The sequence below is a fragment of the Globicephala melas genome, chromosome 6 (genome assembly GCF_963455315.2).
Source record: "Globicephala melas chromosome 6, mGloMel1.2, whole genome shotgun sequence".
NCBI classification, from domain to species: domain Eukaryota; kingdom Metazoa; phylum Chordata; class Mammalia; order Artiodactyla; family Delphinidae; genus Globicephala; species Globicephala melas.
Window position 1 is genome coordinate 51,244,392 of NC_083319.1, and position 23,328 is coordinate 51,267,719.

The following is a 23,328-nucleotide window of genomic DNA, read 5'->3' on the forward strand; positions in this document are numbered from 1 at the left end:
AATAAAGATGTTTTAAAAAAAGTCAAATTCTTGAAGATAGTCCAGTTTCTTCAACAGAAACAAAAATACAATTTTAAAAAAAGGATTGATGAAACCTAAAAGGAAGAGACTATAAGAGACTATATAAGCCAAATATAATGTGTACCCCTTATTTTCATCTTAATTCAAACAAGCCAACTAATCAAAAACAGTTTTGAGAGAATTGAGGATATTTAAGTATAGCCTGGATAACTTGATCCTATTAATGAATTACTTAGGTGTGGTGATTACTTAGGTATGGTGATATTGTGGTTACATCAATGGAATTCTTACCTTTTAGAGAAATGTTCAAAAATATTTGTGGATGGAATGATAAGATATCTGGGATTTGATTCAAAATAATCCGGTGGGAGAGGACTGTCAGAGGGTAAAGATGAAACAAGATTGGCCTAACCAAGGGGTACACAGAGGTTAATTATATTAATCTCTTTACCTGTATATATGTTTGGAAGTTTCCATTATAGTAAACTTTTTAATAAAGGAAAAAATAATCATTGCTTGAAATATAGCACAATATCTCTTATACAACAGATACCTTGAATAACATAATAATATAGTCACCTTAATTTTAAGAACAAATGGTCGTAAGCATGACTTTGAATACAAACATAGCTATAGGTATCAAAATGACAGTACCTGAAGAAAAGGAATTCCCTCATGCTTAATTTAATCTCATTGTTCTCTTTGCCTGGAATTGGGAATAGAAACTGCTTCGCTGGCTGAATAAATCATAACTATCCCCAAATAGTCTTCATTACTGATTTCAATAAGCATACCCCTGCATTCTAAGGACAAACAAGTAAAGGAAGTTTATAACCAAGTACTTCTTTTATAAGCATTCATCTTAACATATAAATCTTGATTATGTTAAGGTAGCTGAGCAGCAGGAAACCGGTGTTAAACTGATTTTCAGACTGGGTCTTCAAAACCTTTTTCTTTTCCGTCACCTAATTTTCCTGGGTTTTTATTGGGGGGGCAAATTTTGGTATTAATAGATAAAACCTATTTAAGTTCTTTGCACCTAGTGATGTATATGACATCAATGAATGTTTAAACCAGAGAATAATTTCAGTGCTGATATGAAAATTAGGCCATTAAGACTAACCAATTTTTGTAGAAATTACAAGAAGGTGACATTAGCAATTAGAGTAGGATTACAGTTTAGACTGGAATAATATGTTGACGTGGGAAGACCTTTCTTAACATTCTTACTAAGTGCTGGGGGGAATGAGAGCTAGGAGTTCCCCACACAATAAAATGTAAAGGACGGGTGCAAATTCTTAGAAAACAAAATTTGCTCTACCTCCCTCCCCCAGCCTTAGTTAAATCTTATCATCGTTTTGATTCTATTTATCCTAGCGTCTGCTGTGTCTCTAGATTTTCTGCTGTCTGTTATGGCATCCAAGTCAAAATGAAAGACAGGGGGTGTCCGGTTTAGGCAGACAGGAGATGAGAGAGGTTCCTGAATCACTGGCTACACTCCACTGAATACACAAGAACCATACAGCCGATGTACGCAGGAACGGGGCGCAAGTCGTGTTACCGCGGTGCCAGATCGCACCTGCGCGGGGCGTGCAAGCCACCGACAAGCGCCCAGGCTTGCAGCCTTCGACCACCTCGGGGGACTCCAGTCCGCCCGACCCACAGACGCCCTCCCTCCTTCTCTGCGAGGGTCCCCACCTGCACTCCAATTCCTGCCGGCCGGGACCTTCTAACCAGATGGTGACTGAGGGCGGTCGTTCCTCAGTCCGGCGTCCCCCACCCCTCCCTCGCCTCTCTCCAGGCCGGTGGCGCCCAACAACCTGGGCACATCAGGGCCCCTTTCGCGCTGCCAGGATCCAGTGCCCTCACGGGGCGCGAAGCAGAGCGCAGGGTCCGGATTCCGGAGAGGAACTGTGGCTGGGCGGGGCTTCGCGGGGCAGGAGGGAGCCCACCTCCACAGCCAAGGGCGGGCGGCAGGGAGGAGGCAGCGGCTCTGGGCCTGCAGGCGGTCGGGGTTCGTGGTACCAACGACGCCTATGCGCAGGGGTGCCTGGGCTGCTGGCGACCACGAGGGGAAAGAGCGAAAGAGGGAGGAAAAACTCACTCTCAGGACTCTGCTGACTCCTCACGGGCGACCTTGGGTTAAGCGAAGTCCTCGAGTTTGGCGAGGGCCGGTACACTTGCCAGGGCCGGGCCACTGCACTTGCCAGGGCCGGGCCGGCCGTGACCTTTCCGTCGCTCCGCTCAGGCGCTTCCTAGGGAAACGCAGAGCGGAGCCGGGGCGCTGGGCTGCGGCTATGACCGTGCGCGGCCTTGGGGCGTCCGAGTCTTGCGGAGAGAAACGCGCTTCCTGGCGCGCGAGGCTGGATCCGGGAGCCCGGATGTACGATCTGTGACCGCGGCCCTCTTCCTGCCTCAGCCTCGGCGACCCACTGGAAGCCCAGGCATAAGAAGGTTGCTGACGCCCAGGGGGCTAGTGGTTGAGAAATCCGACAGAGCCCGGTGCCACCGCCCAAGGTCCTCGGGCGAGTTTCTTAATTTCTCTAAATCGCAAATTTCTTATCTGTGTAATGGAGATTCCATAGTGTCTTCTTCATTGGGTGCTGGGAGGGTTAAAGGGGAATCCATTGCCCCGCAGACAGGAAGCAGGAGATAAGGATTAGCCGCTATTGTTACTATTATTACTGTTATTATTAGCGGGCTGGACCTGAGGGAGAGTCACTTTTCCTTGTTTCTCCTTCTGCCCTCGCCCGGCCTGTCTGCGCCTCCCAGCTCCTTCGCACTCCACTCGAGCCCTTTGGCTCCACTACACAGGCAGCTCTGGACGCTTCCAGTCAACCCGTCCTCAGGAAGACTATCCCGAGGGTAGGAGACGACCCCGACCCTCCAGTCCTTTGCGTAACTCGGAAGCGCCGCGCACGCGGGGTTTAAAATGGACCAGCGTGCTTATCCAAGCCTGGGGTCGAGGCCAACCGCGGGGCGGACAGAAGCCCCGGACCCGGAAGGTGCCCTGACGCCCCCTACTCCGACCCCCCGGGGCCTGGGAACCAGAGCTGCGACCTCGAGCTCGACGCGGTACAGGACGCGGCCCGACCTGCTCACCGTGCCGAGCACCACGCGCCCTCGGCCCATTCCCGCTGCCGGCCGCCCCTGCCCCGGGGGCTGCGCCGCCACAAGGCCGGCCGGAACGCGCTAGCCCAGCCCCGTAGTAGCAGCGGCACCAGGCGCTGGTCCGTTCGGCGAGCCCCAGTGAAGGCCGGAGCTCTCCGCGCAGTCGCGGCGCTTCGTGCAGGTGGACCCGAGCGCCACGTGCGTTAGGAGAAGAACGTTTAATTTACTCTTCGACGGAATCGATATTTTTCTTGAAGATTGATCGTTCGATATGGTTTCATTCGGTAATAATTAGGACCTTAGGGGCCGTCTGGGGCCGGATTCCGGCCCGCAGTCACCCACGTTCGTGGCTCCGCTGGTCTGGCCTGGGGTCAAGGGAAGGAAGTAAACGGCGTCTCCTGCAGGGCGCGCGGGAGAGCCTCAGGGTCGGCTCTGGGCTCATCCGCGGCTGTACCCGGCGCTCGGACGTTTGTTGATCGAATAAATGAACGAATGTAGGCCTGGAGAGTTTCCACACAAAGGGCAAGAGGAAATTGGAATGTGAACGGGTGTGTTGTTGGCGTGAAATAGGCTCCCTTTATATTCTCCCTTGTTTCCAAACTCTTAGGTGAGCCTCAACCCGCAGAATTTGCTAAAAGGATCTTAAAGCTGAGGTAATGAGGGCGAGACAGACTGAGTTCACGATTTGGCAAAGCCTAAGGAGGGAGAGGGGGATGAAGGGGATGAAGGGGGTTTGGAGGATCTCCTGCTAGCCCAGGATAGGGGCCGACGTAGTCAACCGGTGGTGCTTGCCCTGCGGGCGAAGGCTGCAGGTGCAGAGCGAGGGCAATTGAATCGGAAGCTCGAGAATGGCGGCTACCAAGGGTTGGGCTTGGGAACTTTCCAGAACACCCTCGGAACGAACTACTGCAAGCCAGGAGTCAGTGGGGGTCGTAGGCAGAAGTTCCGAGTGAAGGGATGGAGATGAGAAGCTGGAGTAAAAATGGGCCAATTAAACGGCTGTGAAAATGTGTGTCTCTATATGTTCCCTCCTTCCTGGAATGAGAAATTCAAAACTGGGGCTGAAGAGTAGATGAGGGGGCACGAGCTTCTTACACTCACGGGGGGGGGGGAACTTCCTCCAAACCCGTGCGGAATACAGTTCTTTTGAAACGTGAGCCCTGGTCAGGACCTTGAGAGCTGCAGGGTCTCTAGAAATTTGCGTTCTCTGGCGGGAGTATTTCTTGATGGACATTTTCGTCTTGTTTGCCTCCCACCCAGTCACCTGAAACCGAATACAGTGAGACCTTTCTGGTTGCAAAGTTCAGAAATTTTTTCGAAAGAGAGAGAAAGTTCTTTCTGTTCGAAAGAAAGGGAATAGAAGTTCCTAGAAGGTACCTGACCTGGGAGTTTTTTAAATTGCAAATGTCCGGGATCGGAGTGCTTCATTTGATATTCCCCTTTTCTCTGGGCCCTAGTTTTGACATTTCTAATTTTTTAAATTGCCTTTTATTTTTCCCGAATAAACTTTGGCCACCACATCTAAGATTCATGTCAAATCGCCCTTCAGCTAATTCAGGAGAAAAATCAACGCTTTAGAAAGATGGAAAGTAAATGGAGAATATATTTAGATGACCTCTAATTATTTTTCACTTATAGATTTCATACATACTAAATCCCATATTTTAAAAGCCAGAATTTTTTCAACTTCAAATATTCGGAAGTTTTAAAAAACATTTTGAAAATGGATTGTTTCTGACGTCTATAATGAATATGAATTGTAAAACAATTGTTTAACTGGGAGGAAAAAACTAAGTTTTAAAATAAGTTCCATTTAGTAGGCGAAGTAATATAAAATAAACAATGTTGTGTAATGATTTAGCCCTTTATTTAGTCCATATAGTTAGCTTTAATTTTAACACCTCTCCACGGAAGATGGCACATCAGACATACAGATCAGAAATAAATCCTCTGAAATTAAAATTCTACTCATATTACACATTGATTTCAGGAAGACAAAAAGGGCACAAGGATTCTGCGCTGGATTTGGGAATAATACTTGCAGTTCCTAGGGAATGAAGATGGGGGAAACGTTGTGCATTGGACGATTTATTTTCTTTGTTTTTCTTTTAATAACAGAACAAAATGCCCCACTCACGTTCATAGTTCCTCTGGAAATGTGCAAATCGGAACAGCCTTGGAAGTCACGACTGGAGGCTGGAAAAGAAATGTTCGACGCTGACGCCATCGAACATTTACGTTCAGGTTGTCTTAAGGGAACAATAACCACTTTTCCTCTGTAAGTATTTCGCTGCGAACCGAAATTAGTGGTTGCTCCGCTGTAGGATGCAGGTACACACTCTTGGTCCCGGCTGTGGAAGGTGGAGTGCGCCAGGGCAGGCGGCGAGGAGATCGTGACCCCGGGTGGCTCCGCCCTCCAGGTTGGCTCCCCGTCCGCCCCAAGGAGTCGGGTCCAGGGCAGGTGTGGGTGCTATTCAAAAGGCCGGTGAGGTCCCCTCTCCGCCCGAAAGGGCGACCAGCGACGTCAGCCTAGAGCCCTCTACTCCAGGCTGACACCCCAGGAGCGCCGCTGTGGCGGACAGGTGCCGGCCCAGCAGAGCGCCCTTGCTGGGAGCGCAGCCGCTGGCAGAGTGCTGCTGCTGCTGCTGCTGCTGCTGCTGCTGCTGCTGCTGCTGCTGCAAAATCGTCCGGGCAGCGGATGCGGCGGCGGCGGAGACGTGGAGCAAGGGGGCAGCGGCCTGAGGATGCAACAGGCACGACGGGCGCTGCAGCAGGTGGCGGTAACCCCACGGGGTCGGGGGCAGACTCTGAGCGGCGCCTGTACCAGCTCCCCGGACCCCTTGCAGGATACTCTCGATGCTGAAGGAGGTGCATCCGCCTGCCGGCCGCGACGCCGGGCCCTTGCCCTCCTCCCAAGGCTGGGAGCCTAGCGTGGGCTGCAGCGCCGGAAGGGCGCTGGGGGTCACCAGATCCGCGCCTTGCGCTTTCCTGGACGCCTCAGCGTAGGCCGGGGCAGAGAGCAGCAGGTAGCGGAGGGGATGAGGATGCAGCAGCGCGCACGGGCGGCTCCCGGGAGTGGAGGCGGGATAGGCCCCCGGGACAGGCTGCGGCGGGGCCGGGGGCCCGAGCAGCATGCCCGGGTAGGGGGCATGCAGGGCGGCGGGCGCAGCGGGCAGGGGGAAGGGGTGGTGCAGGTGGGCTACCGGAGGCGGGTGGTGACGCTTGAAGCGCTTCCGGCGCCGAAGGAAGCTGCCGTTGTCGAACATGTCCTGGGAGGCGGGGTCCAGGCTCCAGTAGTTGCCCTTGCCAGGGTGTCCCGGCTCCCGGGGGATTTTGACGAAGCAGTCGTTGAGCGAGAGGTTGTGGCGGATGCTGTTTTGCCAGGCGGGGAACTTGCGACGGTAGTAAGGGAAGCGGCCACTGATGAAGGCGCAGATGCCGCTGAGCGTGAGGCGCTTGTGTGGGCTCTGCAGAATGGCCATGGTGATGAGCGCGATGTATGAGTAGGGGGGCTTCGCCGGCTGCGGGGCGCCCGCAGAGGCTGCCGCAGACCCCATCGGTGCCCCGAACTTGGGGCCAAACTCGGAGGAGTCGCTTGGGCCACCGCCGCCGCTCTCGGTGGGCTCTCCGGGAAGCGCACCCGCGCCCGCGCCCCGCCGCGCCTTCTGCGGCTCCGGCTGGTGCAGCAGCTCTAGGAGCCGCTGGCTTCCCTCGGGTTCCTCGTCTTCCTCTTCCTCCTCCTCTTCTTCATCTTCCTCCTCTCCCAGGATATCGATCGCACCGTCTTCCCTATCGGAGCCCCGGAGGCTGCGCGGAGGTGTGGAGCGAAGGCGCTCCGCTCTTGGCAAGTTCATGAAGGAGCAGGTCTTGCAGATGCCGGAGAGGTGGCGGCCGCTCACCTGGCTCTGGGTGGGCTGGGCTGGAAGCCTGTGTTAAGAGTGTTCCAAGAAGCAGAGACGCTCGAGGTTACCCTTTTAGGTGGTGTTCTTTTTCTTCTGCCGATTTCTCCTTTCCTACACCATCCGGCAAAGATGCACTTTGCCTTTTATTGAGGCTTCTTCTGAGTCCTTGTGTGGTGGACTCCCCCGTCCCCCTTTATACCCTTTCTTGCCCTACCTCAGAGCGCTCTTCCTTCCTCCCGACGCCGTCCAGCGATGAGGGTCCTTTGAGCATTACCCGACGCGGCAAGAGCCTTCAGCTGGCCCCCTCCTTAGCCAGCAAGGAAGGTGCTTCACTCCTCAGGCTCAGCTAGCCAATTGCGCCAGGAGTTGCATAGGCTCTGTTAACGCACTTTGAAAACCGCGCAGATGAAAAAGGGGGTAGGAAAATATGTACCCGACAATCTAAGGCCACCTCCATATTCAGGCCTCTCTCCTGAAGGATAAAAATAGGAGGTGGGAGAGGGCACTAAAATATACACGGTGTTTGGCTGTAAAAGAATGTGTAACAGTAAATATGTTTTTGTGTTTCATAGCTGCTTAGTTACCCACTTTCACTGGCGGATTGTGTCCTCCACTCAGAATGAGGAGCTGAAATATTTTTAATGTTCTTACTACATTCCGGAGCTCAGAGTGGAGTGTGAGAGGGTGTGGCCTCGTCCCTCCTACCGGACACCTCAGCTTCCCAAAATGCTTTCCCTGACCCGAGTTTTCAGAAAAGACTGAAATGTCCTGTCATGAGGTTGTGGAAGTTCAGGGTGGAGGGAAAGAAAGCAGGAGGGCTAGAGAGAAGTCCCCGTCCAGCAGTGATTCTCAACTTCTTTGAACATTTAACCTCAGTATGAAGTAAATTTTACACCACGATCTTGCATAGACTTATATAACTAAAATGAGTTTCATAAAACAAGTGATCAGATATTCTTTCATTTTTTAATGGCCATGACCAACTAAACTGATTTTGCTGCATACCAACCAGTACAAACCCAGTTTGAAATATCCTTTTCACAAAAATGGCCCAACAACTCCAAAGTATACACCCAGTCTGAGACTCCGTCTCTTTCTCTCTCTCCCTTCTTCCTTCTTAAAAAAAAAAGCCAACATTAAGCACTTTTTACTATAATAAAAAATTCTAATCTTGAAACTTATAGGAGGCAAAAAAGGGCTGCAGTTTCAGTGTCTTAAACTAATTCACCAGGTCATCATTCCTTTCTCACACTAGAGAACAAGATGACAGAGACGCTCTGTTTAAGTCACTTGACATCCTTGGAAGTAACATGATTTTTAGATTGGCTTCAGTTAAATTAGTTCAGAGAATAAAGTAGCAGTGCAGTGCAATATCATTTAATGTGTGTTATATCACCAGGTATCCTATGGTAAAATACTAACAGTATATACTCATAATTTAATACCTACTTGTGAAAAGAATTTGAGGTGGCATCTAATAAAAATTCAGCATAAAAATATTGTATTATGCCATTGATTGTTACATAGTAAATCTTCTATTAGAGTTTGTAAAATGACAACAAATTTTCAGTGAGAAATCAGAAGCCAGCTAATATAACAAAAAATAGCTTAAAGGAGTTAGTTTCTTCAGGATAAAATTTTGAAAACAGCTTTCTTACAAGTCTTTTTAAAGTCTTATCCTCTATTTCTGAGGTGTTTACCCTCTAAGGCTTCTCAGTTGTATGTAGTTTGTTAAAGTAGAACAAATAACAGAAGTTTTCGAGCCTAACAGATTTGTGTTTGAATCCCAAATTAACCAATTACTACTTGTGTGATCTATTAAACTAAGCTTCAGGAGGGCTGGGACAGGTGTCTTATTCAGCCTTAGATTCCCAGATGCCTCCCGCTCAACCCCCTGTAGGTAAGGCACATTTCTTCCATCAGCATAGGAATCCGATTACCTGGGAAAGGGAGCATTGTTAGTTTTCCTACAGTCAACTTCTATGGGGATTTGGGTTATTTAAAAATGAAAGGAGAAAAGTAAGGGCACTAAAAAAAAAAAAAAAAAAAGGCAAAACCACCCCCAATGATGGAAGTATGTCAAAGAGGGCCCTGGGAGACAAGAACGAGCTGCCAATGGCCAAAGCTGGGGCAATTAGAGCATCAAAATATAGTATTAGATTATTAACCAAAGCATAAAATATTCATGTGTCTATACTGATAAAAAGTAGATAACTGAGTAAATTAATACATGGGGGAAAGAGGCAAATCTCCCTTGCAGAAAACTTCCAAATACATTATGTAGATATTCCACCCGCTAGGAGGTAGAGCATAACCCCCCAGTCTCTCACTGTGGGCAATGCACAAGGACTTCCTTCCAAAGAGAACCATATGAAGTGGGGGCAGGGGGAATAAGTTACCGTGGAGAAACCTGACAAAGGTTTCAGCCAGGTGTCAGGTAATCAATGTCAACATCAACAGTCATAAATCAGGTTGATAGTATGTACCCTTGATATGAGGTGATAAAAATGGGAGACATGACTACCCATGTAGTCATGGTGGGGGGGTGGAGGAGGGTGGATGGATATGGGAATTCCCTTCTACTATCTGCTCTGCTTCATTTTTCTGTAAATGTAAAACTGTTCTGAAAATTCTATTTTATCAAAAAATTAAATGGGAGAAAAAGGGCCTAGTAGCCAAAAAGTAGAAACTCAAATGTCTATCAACTGAGTAGATGAACAAAATGTGGTAGATAAATAGAATTTTATTCAGCAATAAAAAGAAACAAAATGCTGATACATGCAACAACATGGATGAACCTTGAAAACATTATGGTAGGTGAAAGGAGTCCCAACAGGCAAATCTAGAGACAGAAAGTAGACAAGTAGCTGCTGGGGAACAGGGGCAGGGGGAAATGGGGATTAACTGCTAATGGATACAGAGTTTGAGAGCTATGAAAATGTTCTGGAATTACTGATAGATAGTGGTACTGGTTGCCACTACCTGTGGATATACTAAAGCCATGAATTGTATTTTAAGGGTAAATTTTTTTGCTAATTATATCTAAATAATATTAATATACAAAATATATCAATGTAAAAATAAATAGCTGTATCAAGGAAAACTAAGTTGAGTTCTTTGGAGATACTCCATTATGGCAAGTAATTCCTTAAGGAAAAAAAAAGGGTGGGGGGACTCTTTCTGTCCCACCTGATTAATTCTTTAATGTTGTGTTACTTTTTGCTCATGAAACACTAAAACATTTAACATGGGGTCCGGTGCATAGTGGGCACTCAATAATATTTGGAGATTACTTCTTTCCTAACACTGAATAGGTTTTTTTTTCCTGAACAAATCTATCAGGGGGTCATAAATGCCATCCGTCCCACTTTGAAAAACCAACCTCTCTAAACTACTGTACAGTAAAGAGGATGTCTGATCTCTCTCCATTTCGCTCTGAAAGTTAAAGGCAATTCAGTTATCAACCAAGTTGATTCTAACTTTAAATAAGTTGATTCTAATATTAAGACTAATTCTGAGAAAAAAGTCTAGTTCTTCTTTCTCATCAAAGTAGGGCAAGTTGCTAGACATTCAAAGACAGAATTCACTTCTTTCAGTATCACCTCCACAATGTATGGCATTTCTAGAACTGGGAAAGTCCTTTTCAAAGAAATCTTAAAATATAATTTTCCACCTATATTACTAATCCAAAGGAGACATTTATTCAATTTGTAGCAAGCAACCAAGCCCACAAATGTTTAAAAGCCTTTTAGCTTTATTTTGTTAATTCCCTTCAAACTTCATAATCTATTAGGAATTAGAGACCCTTTCAATCCCTGGCCTTCCCTCACCCCCTGGGCTGACCCTTCCCACAGCTATCTTACACTCAGTACTAATGTTCTTGCCCCTTTCACTAAAAGCTGGAAAAGCCTAGGAAAGAATCATGTAAGAAGCTGTGCAGAAGCTTGAATGTATTATCAAGTCTTGCTGGAAAAGGAGAATTTACATTTACTGAAACTCTATAGTCAGGGTACTTTAAATTTAATCCCTGAGAGATTTGCACCTGAACTTTATGAATAAGGAAGCAAAGGTTTAGAGAGACTTAGTAATTTATCCTATATATTACTCAGTAAACTATAAACTTAGAGATGAACTATGGCTAAACCCTGATTATCATCATTACCATAATCATAATACCCTGAAAATTTTCTATGGTTAGCAGAATAATGGCCCATGTTATTTATTTGTTAGTGATTTCCATTATAAAAATAAAATCTTCTCTCGAGGATATCTATTGGAGGTTCCAAACCCCTCTGAAGTACAGGTTAAACTGGTAATGTCTCTGATCACTGAAAAATACTTCATTTTGGGAAAAATAAGAACGAAGAACAGGGCAATGCATATTTAAAAGAACTTATAAATAACATAAAAATACAGTAAAAAATAATCTAAATTAAAACAGTGAGATGCCATTCCATCCAGAATGGCAAAGGTTAAAATGTGTTAGCTAGGGCTTCCCTGGTGGTGCAGTGGTTGAGAGTCTGCCTGCCCATGCAGGGGACATGGGTTCGTGCCCCGGTCCGGGAAGATCCCATATGCCACGGAGCGGCTAGGCCCATGAGCCATGGCCACTGAGCCTGAGCGTCCGGAGCCTGTGCTCTGCAACGGGAGAGGCCACAACAGTGAGAGGCCCGCGTACCGCAAAAAAAAAAAAAAAAAAAAAAATGTGTTAGCTAGGTTTGGAAAAAAGGGTACTTTCATACACTCCTGTTTTAGGGCAAGAAGGTACAGCCATTTGGGAAGGCAATTTATCAGTATCTGTTAAGAACTTTAAATGTGCATATCCTGGAAGCCAGTGATTCCACCCTTACATATCTCTTCCAGAGAAACATTCTCATATAAAAACAAAGAGGCGCACATAATGATGTTCACTGCAGCACTGTCTGCAATTTCAAAAACAGGAACAACTAGTTCATCTGCCACGGTGATCACAACCACATCACTTGTCCAGCTCAAAGCCCTTCAGCCACTTCCCAGGGCTTTCAGAATAAACCAAATATTTTGCTCTGTCCTGTAAGCAAAAAGCCCGGCCCTAGCTCACAACTCCAATCCCACCTCCTACCCTGGCTTTCGAACCTTCCATCACACTTGCCTTCTTCCCGGTCTTCCAGCACACTATACGGGTTCCCACCTAAAGGCCCTCTCCACTGCTTGCTCCCTCTGTGTAGAATCTTCTCCCTGACTTTGCATCAATGACTCCTTTTAACTCTGTTCTCAACTTAAAAGCCACCTCTGGCAACCTGGATGAACCTTGAGGTTCATTACGCTAAGTGAAATAAGTTAGAGAAAGACAAATACTGTAGGATTTCACTCATCTGTGGAATATAAAAAACAAACTAACAAAACAAATAAATGAGCAAAACAAAACAAAACACATGGATACAGAGAGCAGAGCAATGGTTACCAGAGGGGAAGGGGAAGGAAACTAAACTGTATGGAGAAGGATGGAAACTAAATTTTTGGTGGTGAGCACACTGTAGTGTATACAGAAGTAAAAATATAATGTTGTACACGTGAAACTTATATAATGTTAAAAGCTAACGTCACCTCAATAAGAAAGTTTTTTAAAAAATGACAATTTTCACCAAATTGTACTATAGATTGAATTCAATTCAGTTAAAATCCTAGCAGCCTTTTTGAAGAAACTGACATGTAAATGATAAAATTTATATTGAAAACAAAAATACCTAAAATAGCTGTAACAACTCTGAAAAAGATAAACAAGATTGGAATATTTACACTACCTAATTTCAAAACTTACTCTAAGGCTAAAGTTATCAGGACAGTGTGGTAGTGCCATAAGGACAGATGAATGAAAATAATGTCCATGAAAACATACACACACACACACACACACACACACACACACACGCCACGTGATTTTCAGCAAAGGTGCAAAAAGCTCATTCAAAGGGCAAAAGAGTTTTCAAGACATAACGATGGAACAATTAACTTGAAATGGATCATGATGCTAAATGTTAAGAGCTAAAATTATTAAGTTCCTAAAAGAAAACATAGGAAAGATCTTTGTGACATTGGGATTATCAAAAAGTTCTAAAACAGCCCCAACCCACCAAAAACAAAAAAGCCACTTCTCCTCAGAAAGGCTTTTCATGCCCACTCATTCTAAACTCAGTTTTGATTTTTATCAGCCTTCTTCAGGCACCTCGTATTTTCTCACTTATTTATATCCCTCCATTAGAATGTAAGCAATACAAACCTGGCTTTTAACCATCATGTGCAGTTTCAGCCCCAGCACTAATACTGGGCAAACTTGGAAGCTCTCAATGAATGTTTTTTTAAAGAAATGTATTCTATGCTATACTATGAATTTCTGTCCAGCAGTTAAAGACATATTTATATGCATTGTCATGGAAAGATCTAAGATTAATAGTTTTTTTTAAAGAGCAAACTGCATTATAATATGTAAAGAATGATTTTTTATTTAAAACACACATTATAAAAATCTTTCCTTGAGGATATTTATGGCAAGTTTGTAAGTTTCCCAAAGAAATTCCTTAAATGATAGCTTTATTATTGGAAAATAATTCACTTTGGGAAACAATGTAAACCATAATGTGTGCATAAGTGAAAAGAAACATCTAAAAGGATAGACATTAAACTGACAACACTGCTTACCCAGAAGTGACAGTGACTGAAGGAGAAAGGTCAGGAGAGACTGACTTCATCTGTAATGCTTGTGTTTTACAACACAAATGTAGTCATGCAATACTTTTGTGAAGAAAAATATTTAAAGATTAATATATTATAAAGAAAAAAACCAAATATTTATCAGTTTAAAACAGATTTTTAAGAGTTTAGATTAATATTACTTCAAACATGTCTCCCACAACAGTACCATTAATTATAAGCCCTTTCTCATGGCCTAGAACAGATGAATCTAAATACTTATTATTTGCCAATGAACATTATGAAGTATTATCATGACTACATTAATTATAAAACAAATTGAAATTGTTAGGAAGGAGAAAACATTTATCTATGCTCTGTTGTGGGCCAAGAGCTGAGCTGGGTGTATTACAAACCTATTTAACCCTCACAACAAGCTTGAATGTTTGATATTATCACTGTCCACTTTAAAGTAAGAAAACTAATCTCAGAGAAATACTTTGCCCAAGATTATACAGCCAAGAAGCAGCAGAGCTGGAATTAAAGCCCTAGAATTAAAGATCTGACTCAAAAATCAGCTGACTTTCTATCAGGCAATTGGCTGCCACAAAATAAGCGTATTCTCTCAACCACAAGTTAAGAGAATAGATTCAGGAGGCAAATGGATGAACATAGAGAAGTTATATTAAAAAGGTACAGAACACAGGGGACGGGAGATAGATAATCTAATCAATTAGCCTGCCTCCAACTACTGGAACCATTCAAGATACATAGATGTAATTTTGACTTAAAGTTCTGAAAAAATATTCCAAAAGCCATTCTGACAGCCTTCTGATATTTAACAACCATTAACTCTTCTTTAAATTCCATTTAATGCCTTTCTCTTACAATCTGAATATAGTTAAGCTGACCTGGGCTTTAGCAGGAAGAAGAGAAAAGTAATCCATTGTATACTTACACGCTTACCATTTATATAAAGATTGTTAAATTATCAAAAGTTAAATGCATTTACATCTGAAGTTTTATACCTTGTCACTTTTTAGTTTATATTGAAAAATAAATAAGTTTTAAAAAAAAAGATGAATTTAATACCAGTAGTAAAATCTACTTTAAAACTAAAATCTACTCTAAAATTAAAAGCTCTACAATTGAAATCTTTGAAATATATTACAAAGTGAATGGCTGAAGTTCCATTACACTGACTACCAGTAAGGCTTAGAATCTAAGAATAAGAGAAAGTTTCAGTTAATTTCTTTGATTTAGGTTTCTTCCACTTATAAGTCTCTACCACTGTAAACGCTTTATTTCCTTTAATAAAAATGGTGACATTGTTTTTAAAAATTTTTGTTATTAACAATAAAATTACATCCACGCAATCAGCTGAAGTTCTAAGGGAAAATGACAATGTTGAAGTAAGTTTTCCCATTATTATTATTATAACTTCCATGAGTGAGAAATTCAGCATATGTAAACTCCAAAGCCAATTCTGCAAGATATGTTTATGAATCATCTGTCCACAAAAAAAAGTCAGAGGACAGTGTATTTTATTGTATGAATATCAAATGTTTTATAATACTGATTTACTATGTTGTATGTATTCTATAAAATAAATACTATTTTAAAGTTTACACTGGAATTCGTAAGAGAAGTAATGCAAAGAATAGATGCTTGAAATACATCCAATAGGAAACTTATTCCCAATTTTATCATCCAATCCTTTTGGTGATGCTTCTAGTGTTATGGACAAACTTGATCTTCTTTGAAATGTGTTGTTCATTGATTTTCTGTTTCAGTCACAGTAGCTATAAATAGTTGTTTAAGAATATCCTTATCTAAATTCCTGCCTGCAAACAGAACAAAACATGGTATGAGTATATGATGCTTACTAAAATGACACAGTTTACCTATCAAGTCCAGATCATTAAATGCTTCATGATCTTCAGAAATTTATAAAAACAACAGTAATTAATGATTCCTTCCTTAACTTTCTAATTAAGTCCCTTAGAACCAAGTTGGCATTTGGATTAATCACTTTTCTAAAATTATTTGAAGAAGAGTAAAAGGCTTAACAAGTTCTTATGATGTTATCTCATAATTAAGACAAATACATTAACCACAAGCTTATTCAGATTTACAAAAGAGGTTCAGATTGGTTAGTACTGCTTACGTAGCACATTATATCCCTTTCTCTCTCTCTCTCTCTCTCTCTCTCTCTTTTGCTTTAGAAATTTAACTGTTTATAAGGATAAAGAATCTGAAAAAAATAGATATATATGTATGTATAACTAAATCACTTTGCTGTACACCTGAAAATAACACAACATTGTAAATCAACTATACTTCAATTTAAAAAAAAGTTAACTGTTTGTCACTTACCAATAAAGACCAATCGATTTGTTCTCTCACTGTCGTCTTCCCAGCTCACTGGTGTCTCCTCCAGATCATACAGCTCATGGACGCCCTGGACAATCACTTGTTGTGGTTTGTCTTTGATCGACACCAGCCCCTGCTCAGAGGAGAATGAGCAATCAGCCACAGTTTGAATTTAAAAGCAGAAATCGAGCATCAATGTTAATGGATTAATTACTCCCATTTCTTTTTAAAATACAAACTCATAAAGGAGATGCTGTTAAAATTACTTAATTCCAGTTATTTGTGCATTAAAGTGTTTCCTAAATCCTCCAATTTTTAAAAAAGGCTTCTGCACACATTTTTTTAAAAAACAATCCCCATTTCTAATGCTAAAATTAATATATGTAATTAGGATGTTTATTCAGTGTTACCACAATGAAAACTGAAACAACCAAATGATAAAACATGTTATATCTCAAATTCTACCAATTATTCTACTTTTAAGGATTTTATACTTGTTTCACAGTTTTAGTGGGAAAATTTGAGAAGTTAAAGGATTTTGGTGATAATCTGTTTTTGAATGGGTTGTAATAAATGGAGTAGATAATGATGAAATAAAGGTAAAGAAAAACTATTATATTTATCTGAATAAAATTCATTTAACATTGCTTTGCAGAAATGAGGAACAAATTATCTGATGAACTGGCCTAGGGGATGAAATAATTTCTCTGAAATAATGTTTGTTATACATATTTATTATAAAAATAATATATATATTGAAAAATAGTAAGAGACAAACCACTGTCATTCCCACCACATAATTTTTGATGTATTCATGTATTTGGGGTACATGTTCTTCCAGTTTTCTTTTCTTGTGCAGAGTTTTGTTTTCTGCTTTTCAAATCTGAGTTTTAATATGTAACAACAAACTCCATGGAGAGAATTACCTAAGCATCAATTTTATACTTGTATAAAGACTTTGAAGTTGTCAGCTGTTATTAGAGTTAACAGTTTAAACATGTTGATTATTTTCAGACTAGTATAATACTTTGTAACAGCAAAGAGAAGGAGGTCTATGAAGGGAAAGGCTGTGGTGCCTCAGATGTCCCAGCGTTGCTGTGATGAGAGGAAGGCCAAAAGAAGAACCAAGGAGGACAGCTGCAGAACAACTGTCATACACGAAGGACAAAATCCAGACTGGGATGGTGCAAGATGAGCCACTGAACTCTATACAGAGGTCTCGTTGCTGCATTAGTATAAACGCCCAAATGGTTGCTTTTTTAGGTAACCACCCCCCATTCAGTACTAGGGGATAAAAGCAGTTACAGAATGAAATATGATCTTCCAATTAGGATCACAGAATGTAGATGGGGACACAGTCATAAAGAAGCAGCAGGATCTGGCTTAGTTCCTCTGCGGGGGAACGACTGGGGAATAGAATCAGCTGTGCTGCTCTGCAGCACCAATCCCAGGTGGAACCAGCACAGGGAGTGAGGAAATCTAAACCAAAATAGTTTCCCGGTCACTCTAGTGGCCCTAGGAAGTCGGCTGCTAGCCAGAGAATCTAGCTACTAACAGTAATGATAATAAACAGTAATAATAAAACCTTATGCACACTTCTGGAAACACAGGAGTAGACACTCAAATGACTGTTGATTCATTAAGCACACAGCCTAGAACCCACTGCTCCCTGGAAAAAACACCTTTTGTAACATAATACCCAAATATCAAGTAATATGAAGGGATTTCCAAACAGAGCAAGAATTCTTCTAGTCCTCTGTAACACTGTCTCACAGTATAACAAATGTTTAGTGTCTGCTAAATTCATCAAGAAACATAAGGTTCAGCTGCGGCAAGATTTCTAATATTACTCCTCTGTTAATGAAGCTCTCTTAGAAAAATCAACACAAGAAAACTTTCCGTTTTCTCTGACTAACCAAGCTGTGTGCCAAGGGGAGGAGAGTTTTAACAAGTCAAGCTCATTAGCTAGATAACCGCTCTGAGCACCTGGCAGTAGAGAGCAGGGGGTAACGTTTCAAAGCACACAGGTTGTTTTAGCTGCAACACTCAATGAAGCTGTGCAAATAAATCATGCTTTATGCAATGACTTCCAAAGCTTCTTTTCAGAAATGGAAATAAGGAAAAACAGACAAAGGTTATTTGGACTAAAACTAGTCCTTATGTTTAAGACTAAATATGGTTTTGTGTAACAGCAAAGAAAGGGACTTTGTCCAAAAGTATAAAGCTGTAAGCTATGTACTGCACCTTTAGTCGTATGACCTCCATGCAGTCGTCATCCCTGTTTCTCACATTCTTTTCCCACAGAAGATTCTGTATCAAGTGACATATTTTAATAAGATCAACCACTGCTCATAGCAACAACTACATAGCAAAACAACTGATAAATCATTAATCAGTTAAAATTGCATTCACCTGAATATAGACATTTAGACTTTCTTCCTTTGCATTTCCTGGTACTTCGAATGTGACTGTAATAATACTCTGTAAATCAGGAGATAGTCAATAATGATTTTTTTATAGTAATGTCAAAATATTTTTTTAAATCACAAGTTTTAAGATGAAAAGTAAGGAAACATTCATGGGCATCTGTGTTGCCTTAACAACTATATTAGGTATATCTTTTTCACTATATTTGCTGATTTTTGGTATCAGCAACTCCATGTTCTATATTCTGCAGAGTTAGTCAATGGCTTAGTATTTACACAGAGAAACTCTTATGAAAGGATACTCATTGTTTAATTCATTCTTTACAAGAGTCTCAGCGCTAAGAGAGAGGGTAATATAGAGAGCGTATCAACTATGTACTGGACGAGGTACTTTTGCCTGGGTCACTTTATTTCATCTTTTCATTTACTCATGACAGCAATCCTGTGGATTAAAGAGAACTATTTCCATTTCATAAATTGGGGAAGATGAGGCTTAGAAAAAATAAACTACAAAATGCAAACATTTTCTGGGAAAAATAAATATAAGTTAAAAGATTCAGTTTCTCTCTGACCAAACACGTACCAAGGGAAGAAGAGTTCCTAGAGATGAGAATGATAATATAATGTCATCTTTGGTTTTAGAAGGTTGACATCAACATTTATAGAATGTTAACTCTGAGATTTATTTTTCCTCCTGAGCTTGATAAACCTCTCACTGTCCACTCTAAGGAATCAGAAGCTTAAGATTTCCTCTAGCTGAGCACATAATTAAAATCCAAACCTCCGTTTGCCACAGTAACCCAAAATTTCAAAATTAATGATAAAAATACACAAGGGCTAAGCATAACACAATAAAAGCACAAACACCACCTTGGATAATAACATGCTGAAACCAAGCTTTAAAACAGGCAGGACGAACACACTAATGCACAGCTTTGCATAACTGTCCAGAACCACATATCTTAACAAATAATACTTAAAACTCCATACCAAAATGTATAGCAAGTCATATAGCATATCAAAATATACAGCAAAAGGTTGCCAAATGAAACATAATTTGTCAGTTTCAAAAGACAGTAGTAATTCAACTTTCAAAAATGCTTAAAATGTATTTTATTCAAGTTGGATAACTTGGCTTTTAACGTTGGGAATGTCTCATTATAGGACTCAATATTGTCTTATTCTTAGCTTAAAGAATTTTGTATCAAGAATGATTTTTGCTTTTGGCAAGTTAGAGATATGACAATATCTCTAAGGGGTACAATTAACTGCAATGTGAAATTTTAAAAATGGTTTTAAAAATTAAGACAATGCATCCTGGGGCTCAAGGAGGGAGAGATACTTTTAGAACTAGATGTTTTTCTGTACCAATAAACTCTTCTCATATTAGACAAACCCTAAAGAAGACGAAACCCATAAATGCCCAGTGCAGAAGATAAGGGTCACAATGCATAGTTCACAACTGGCTCTACTAATAAGTATACATAGAATTCCACCTGGGTTTTCTCATCTACCGTACCACCTTCCAAACCCAGGTCCTCTTTATCAGGATGGCCAAGAAAACCATGAAAAATAGAGAAATGCATTAAACATCACTCAGTGATAAAACTGTAATGACATACATAATATGTCCTAGGTATTACCCATTTCAGACTTCTTTTTGAACCTAAAAAATGTTTATTTTGAACCTAAAATTAACTCTCCTTTCCCCAGACACAGAAAGAAGCAGAAACCTGAGGCAATAATTCAGAAAACTGAAGCAAAATAAGGTACTGCCCCTAAAATAAAATTTAGGAATAACTCCCAAATTTTTGTAGTTTGGTGTGTTTTTTCTTTAACCTACCAGGTTATTTCCCTCAGTTTTCTACTCTTTTACAAACAATACCTAATATGCAATAATTTCTATATATTTTTTCATCTGGAAAACTAAGCCCACTAACATGCTTGAACACAAAACCTCTGTCACCACACTCCACTCCTCTGCTCCTCTTTCCCTGTATCACCTCTGCTGTGATATCCTGCCATCAGGTACATAGCTAAATATTTGGTGTTTTCATCCAAATCAGTTTACCTTCTAAATTTCCCTATTTCTAGGTTCCTCTTGTCTATCTAGGCTTGTTTCCCACCACTTCTCTCTCTCCTTACTGCTCACCATCAGTTACTTAGGCTATTCATGCAAGCCTACCTGTGCTCGTTTTATACCATTTCCATTCTCACTGTAACCAGCATGGATCAGGCCCTAATCACAGGGTATCTGGACTTCTGCAATATCTTCCTGCTTGGTCTCCTGACTCCACACTCCAATCCAGCTCACCGGACACTGTCCAATAGCAGAGCATGAGTTCTCTTTGTCTGGCAAATCAAAGCCTAATACCTTAGGTCAGGATTCCAATACCAAGCATTCACCAGGACTTCTGCACTAGAACACTGCTCTTCTAGAGCACTGTCACTTTCCCACTTTTAAAGATCTGGATTGCTCTTTCCCTTATTTCTTCCAGTCTAAAAAAACACAAAAAACAAAAAACCTCCTAGTTTAAGGCTACTTTTTAGTGTATAAATCAGAATAGCAGTTACATCTTTGGAAGAAGAAGGGTTACCACTGGGAAGGGACACAAGGGAACTCTCTTAACAGTTTTGGAAATCTTTATCTTGATCTGAGTGAGAATTACAGAGATATGTGTTCATGTGTACATATGGACAGCTATATAGGCACAAATGTAAGTAAAGATACATTGACTTGTACTCTAAAACCCTGTATGCTTTATGTTAAAAAAAAAAGAAAAATGAAAAAACTATCTTTCATGAAGCTTCAGATCCACTAAACCAAATGAGACTGTTCATGCTTCTGAAACCCATAGTCCTTGATCTGCAATATTATATTATACTCTGCCCTATGTTTATATATCTAAAGCAGGAAAGTGCATCAGAATCTCCTGCAGAGCTTTTTTTAAAAAAATAGACATGCCCTATTTACTGGTAAAATAACTTAATGTCTGGGATTTGCTTTAATACATACCAGCAAAGGTGATGGGTATTTGCAGGTTCATTATACTATTCCACTTTTATTTATGCTTGAAATTTTCCATTAAAAATTTTTTTAAAACACTCCAGCAAAAGAAATGTTAGGAAGATGGATAAAATAAAATCGGCAAAATGTTAAAAGCCATTGCAACTGGGTCATCTGCACAGGGGATTGATTCATTTTAATATTCTCTCTACTTTTGTATATCTTTGAAAATTTCCATAATAAAATGTTAAAAATATACATACACATTAATTTGCACATACCCAAGGTCTACTCCTGGAGATGTGAGAGATGGGGACCACTGAATGTCCAATATTTTTTAAAAGCCTACAAGTGATTCTGACCTACATCCCCATTTGAGAATCACAGCTTTTCATTCTTCACTGAGCACCCACCATATACCACATCCTGTGCTAAGCAATAAGGAATGTATATATTTAGGAATTTATAGACTACCATAAGGGAAAAGCACTTCAACCCAAACTACAAGACATTATAAATGCCACGACAGGGGTACATTCAAGATACTGTGGGTATAGATAATGGCCATGATAAAGGTTCTTGAAGGTAAATACTACATATTCTTCATCTTCTACTCCTATGACTCCTAGTATGATGTCCTTCACCTAGAAGAATGTGATGTGCTTCAACTTCTTCTTTATGACTAATACTGAGTATCATAAAGAATTTTTCTAAAAATTCTACCTCTAGGGACTTGTAACTTCTCATTCACTCATTTGAAAGATAAGTAAGATATACTGTGCTCACAGATTAGAAGAATTAATATTGTTAAAATGTCCATACCACCCAAAGCAATCTACAGATTCAATGCAATCCCTATCAAAATACCCTTGGCATTTTTTTTACAAAACTAGAACAAATGATCCTAAAATTTGTATAGAACCAGAAAAGACCCAAAAAGCCAAAGCAATCTTGAGAAAAAACAAAGAGGGAGGTATCACATGCCTTGATTTCAAACTATATTATAAAGCTATAGAAATCTAAACAGTATGGTACTGGCACATAAACAGACACACAGATCATTGAAATAAGATACAGAGCCCAGAAATAAACCCACACTCATATGGTCAATTAATCTATGACAAAGGAGGCAAGAATATACAATGAGGAAAAGACAGTCTCTTCAGTAAATGGTACTAGGAAAACAGGACAGCTACATGGAAAAGAATGAAACTAGACCACTTTCTTAAACCGTATAAAAAATAAACTTGAAATGGATTAAAGACTTAAATGTAAGAACTGAAACCAAAAAACTCCTAGAAGAAAACAGAAGCACTACACTCTTTGACATAGGTCTTAGCAATATTTTCTTGGATCTGTTTCCTCAGATAAGAGCAACTAAAGCAAAAATAAACTACTGTGACTACATCAAACCAAAAAGCTTTTGCACAGCAAATGAAACCATCAGTAAAATGAAAAGGCAACCTACTGAATGGGAGAAGATATTTGCAACTGATTTGTCTAATACATGATTAATATCCAAAATATACAAAGAAATAACACAATTCAGTATCACAAAAAACCCAAACAATCTGATTAAAAAATGGGCAGAAGATATGAACATTTTTCCAAGACATACAGATGGCCAACAGACACATGAAAAGATGCTCAATATCACTAAGCATCAGGGAAAAGCAAATCAACCACAATGAGATATGACCTCACACCTGTCAAAATGGCTATTCTCAAAAAGACAACAAATAATAAGTGTTGGTGGAGATGTAGAGAAAAGGGAACTCTCATGCACTGTTGGTAGGAATGAAAATTGGTACTGCCACTA

At 41.1% G+C, this 23,328-nt stretch overlaps 2 protein-coding genes across 5 annotated transcripts in view; both read right to left on the reverse strand.

Annotated features, from left to right (window-relative positions):
- Positions 1–5,105: 5,105 nt before the first annotated feature.
- LOC115863844 (forkhead box protein D4-like 1) lies at positions 5,106–8,940 on the reverse strand. Of its 2 annotated transcripts, XM_060299978.1 has the most exons (2): positions 5,888–8,940; positions 5,106–5,801 (listed from the first exon to the last, which is right to left on the reverse strand). In XM_060299978.1, the coding sequence occupies exons 1-2, from the start codon at positions 6,984–6,986 to the stop codon at positions 5,662–5,664; spliced, it is 1,239 nt and encodes a 412-aa protein (XP_060155961.1). In that variant the 5' UTR covers positions 6,987–8,940; the 3' UTR covers positions 5,106–5,661. The 2 variants fall into 2 exon arrangements, with proteins under 2 accessions (XP_060155961.1, XP_030732916.2); XM_030877056.2 differs by having other exon boundaries at positions 5,106–8,940.
- A 6,290-nt stretch (positions 8,941–15,230) lies between these two features.
- Positions 15,231–23,328, reverse strand: part of LOC115863846 (zinc-regulated GTPase metalloprotein activator 1A) — a 43,429-nt gene continuing 35,331 nt past the window's right edge. The window contains exons 12-15 of one of the 3 annotated variants that reach the window (XM_030877057.2): positions 18,489–18,557; positions 18,321–18,386; positions 16,080–16,209; positions 15,231–15,547 (exon numbers count right to left, since the gene is read on the reverse strand). In XM_030877057.2, the coding sequence (XP_030732917.1) occupies positions 15,477–15,547; positions 16,080–16,209; positions 18,321–18,386; positions 18,489–18,557 (336 nt within the window). In that variant the 3' untranslated portion in view covers positions 15,231–15,476. The remainder of the gene's footprint in view (positions 15,548–16,079; positions 16,210–18,320; positions 18,387–18,488; positions 18,558–23,328) is intronic. The other 2 variants (XM_030877058.2, XM_060300870.1) reach the window with 2 other exon arrangements.

Excerpts from the sequence above, each read along its gene's own strand:
- LOC115863844 (XM_030877056.2), bottom strand. The coding sequence starts at position 6,986 with ATGAACTTGCCAAGAGCGGAGCGCCTTCGCTCCACACCTCCGCGCAGC.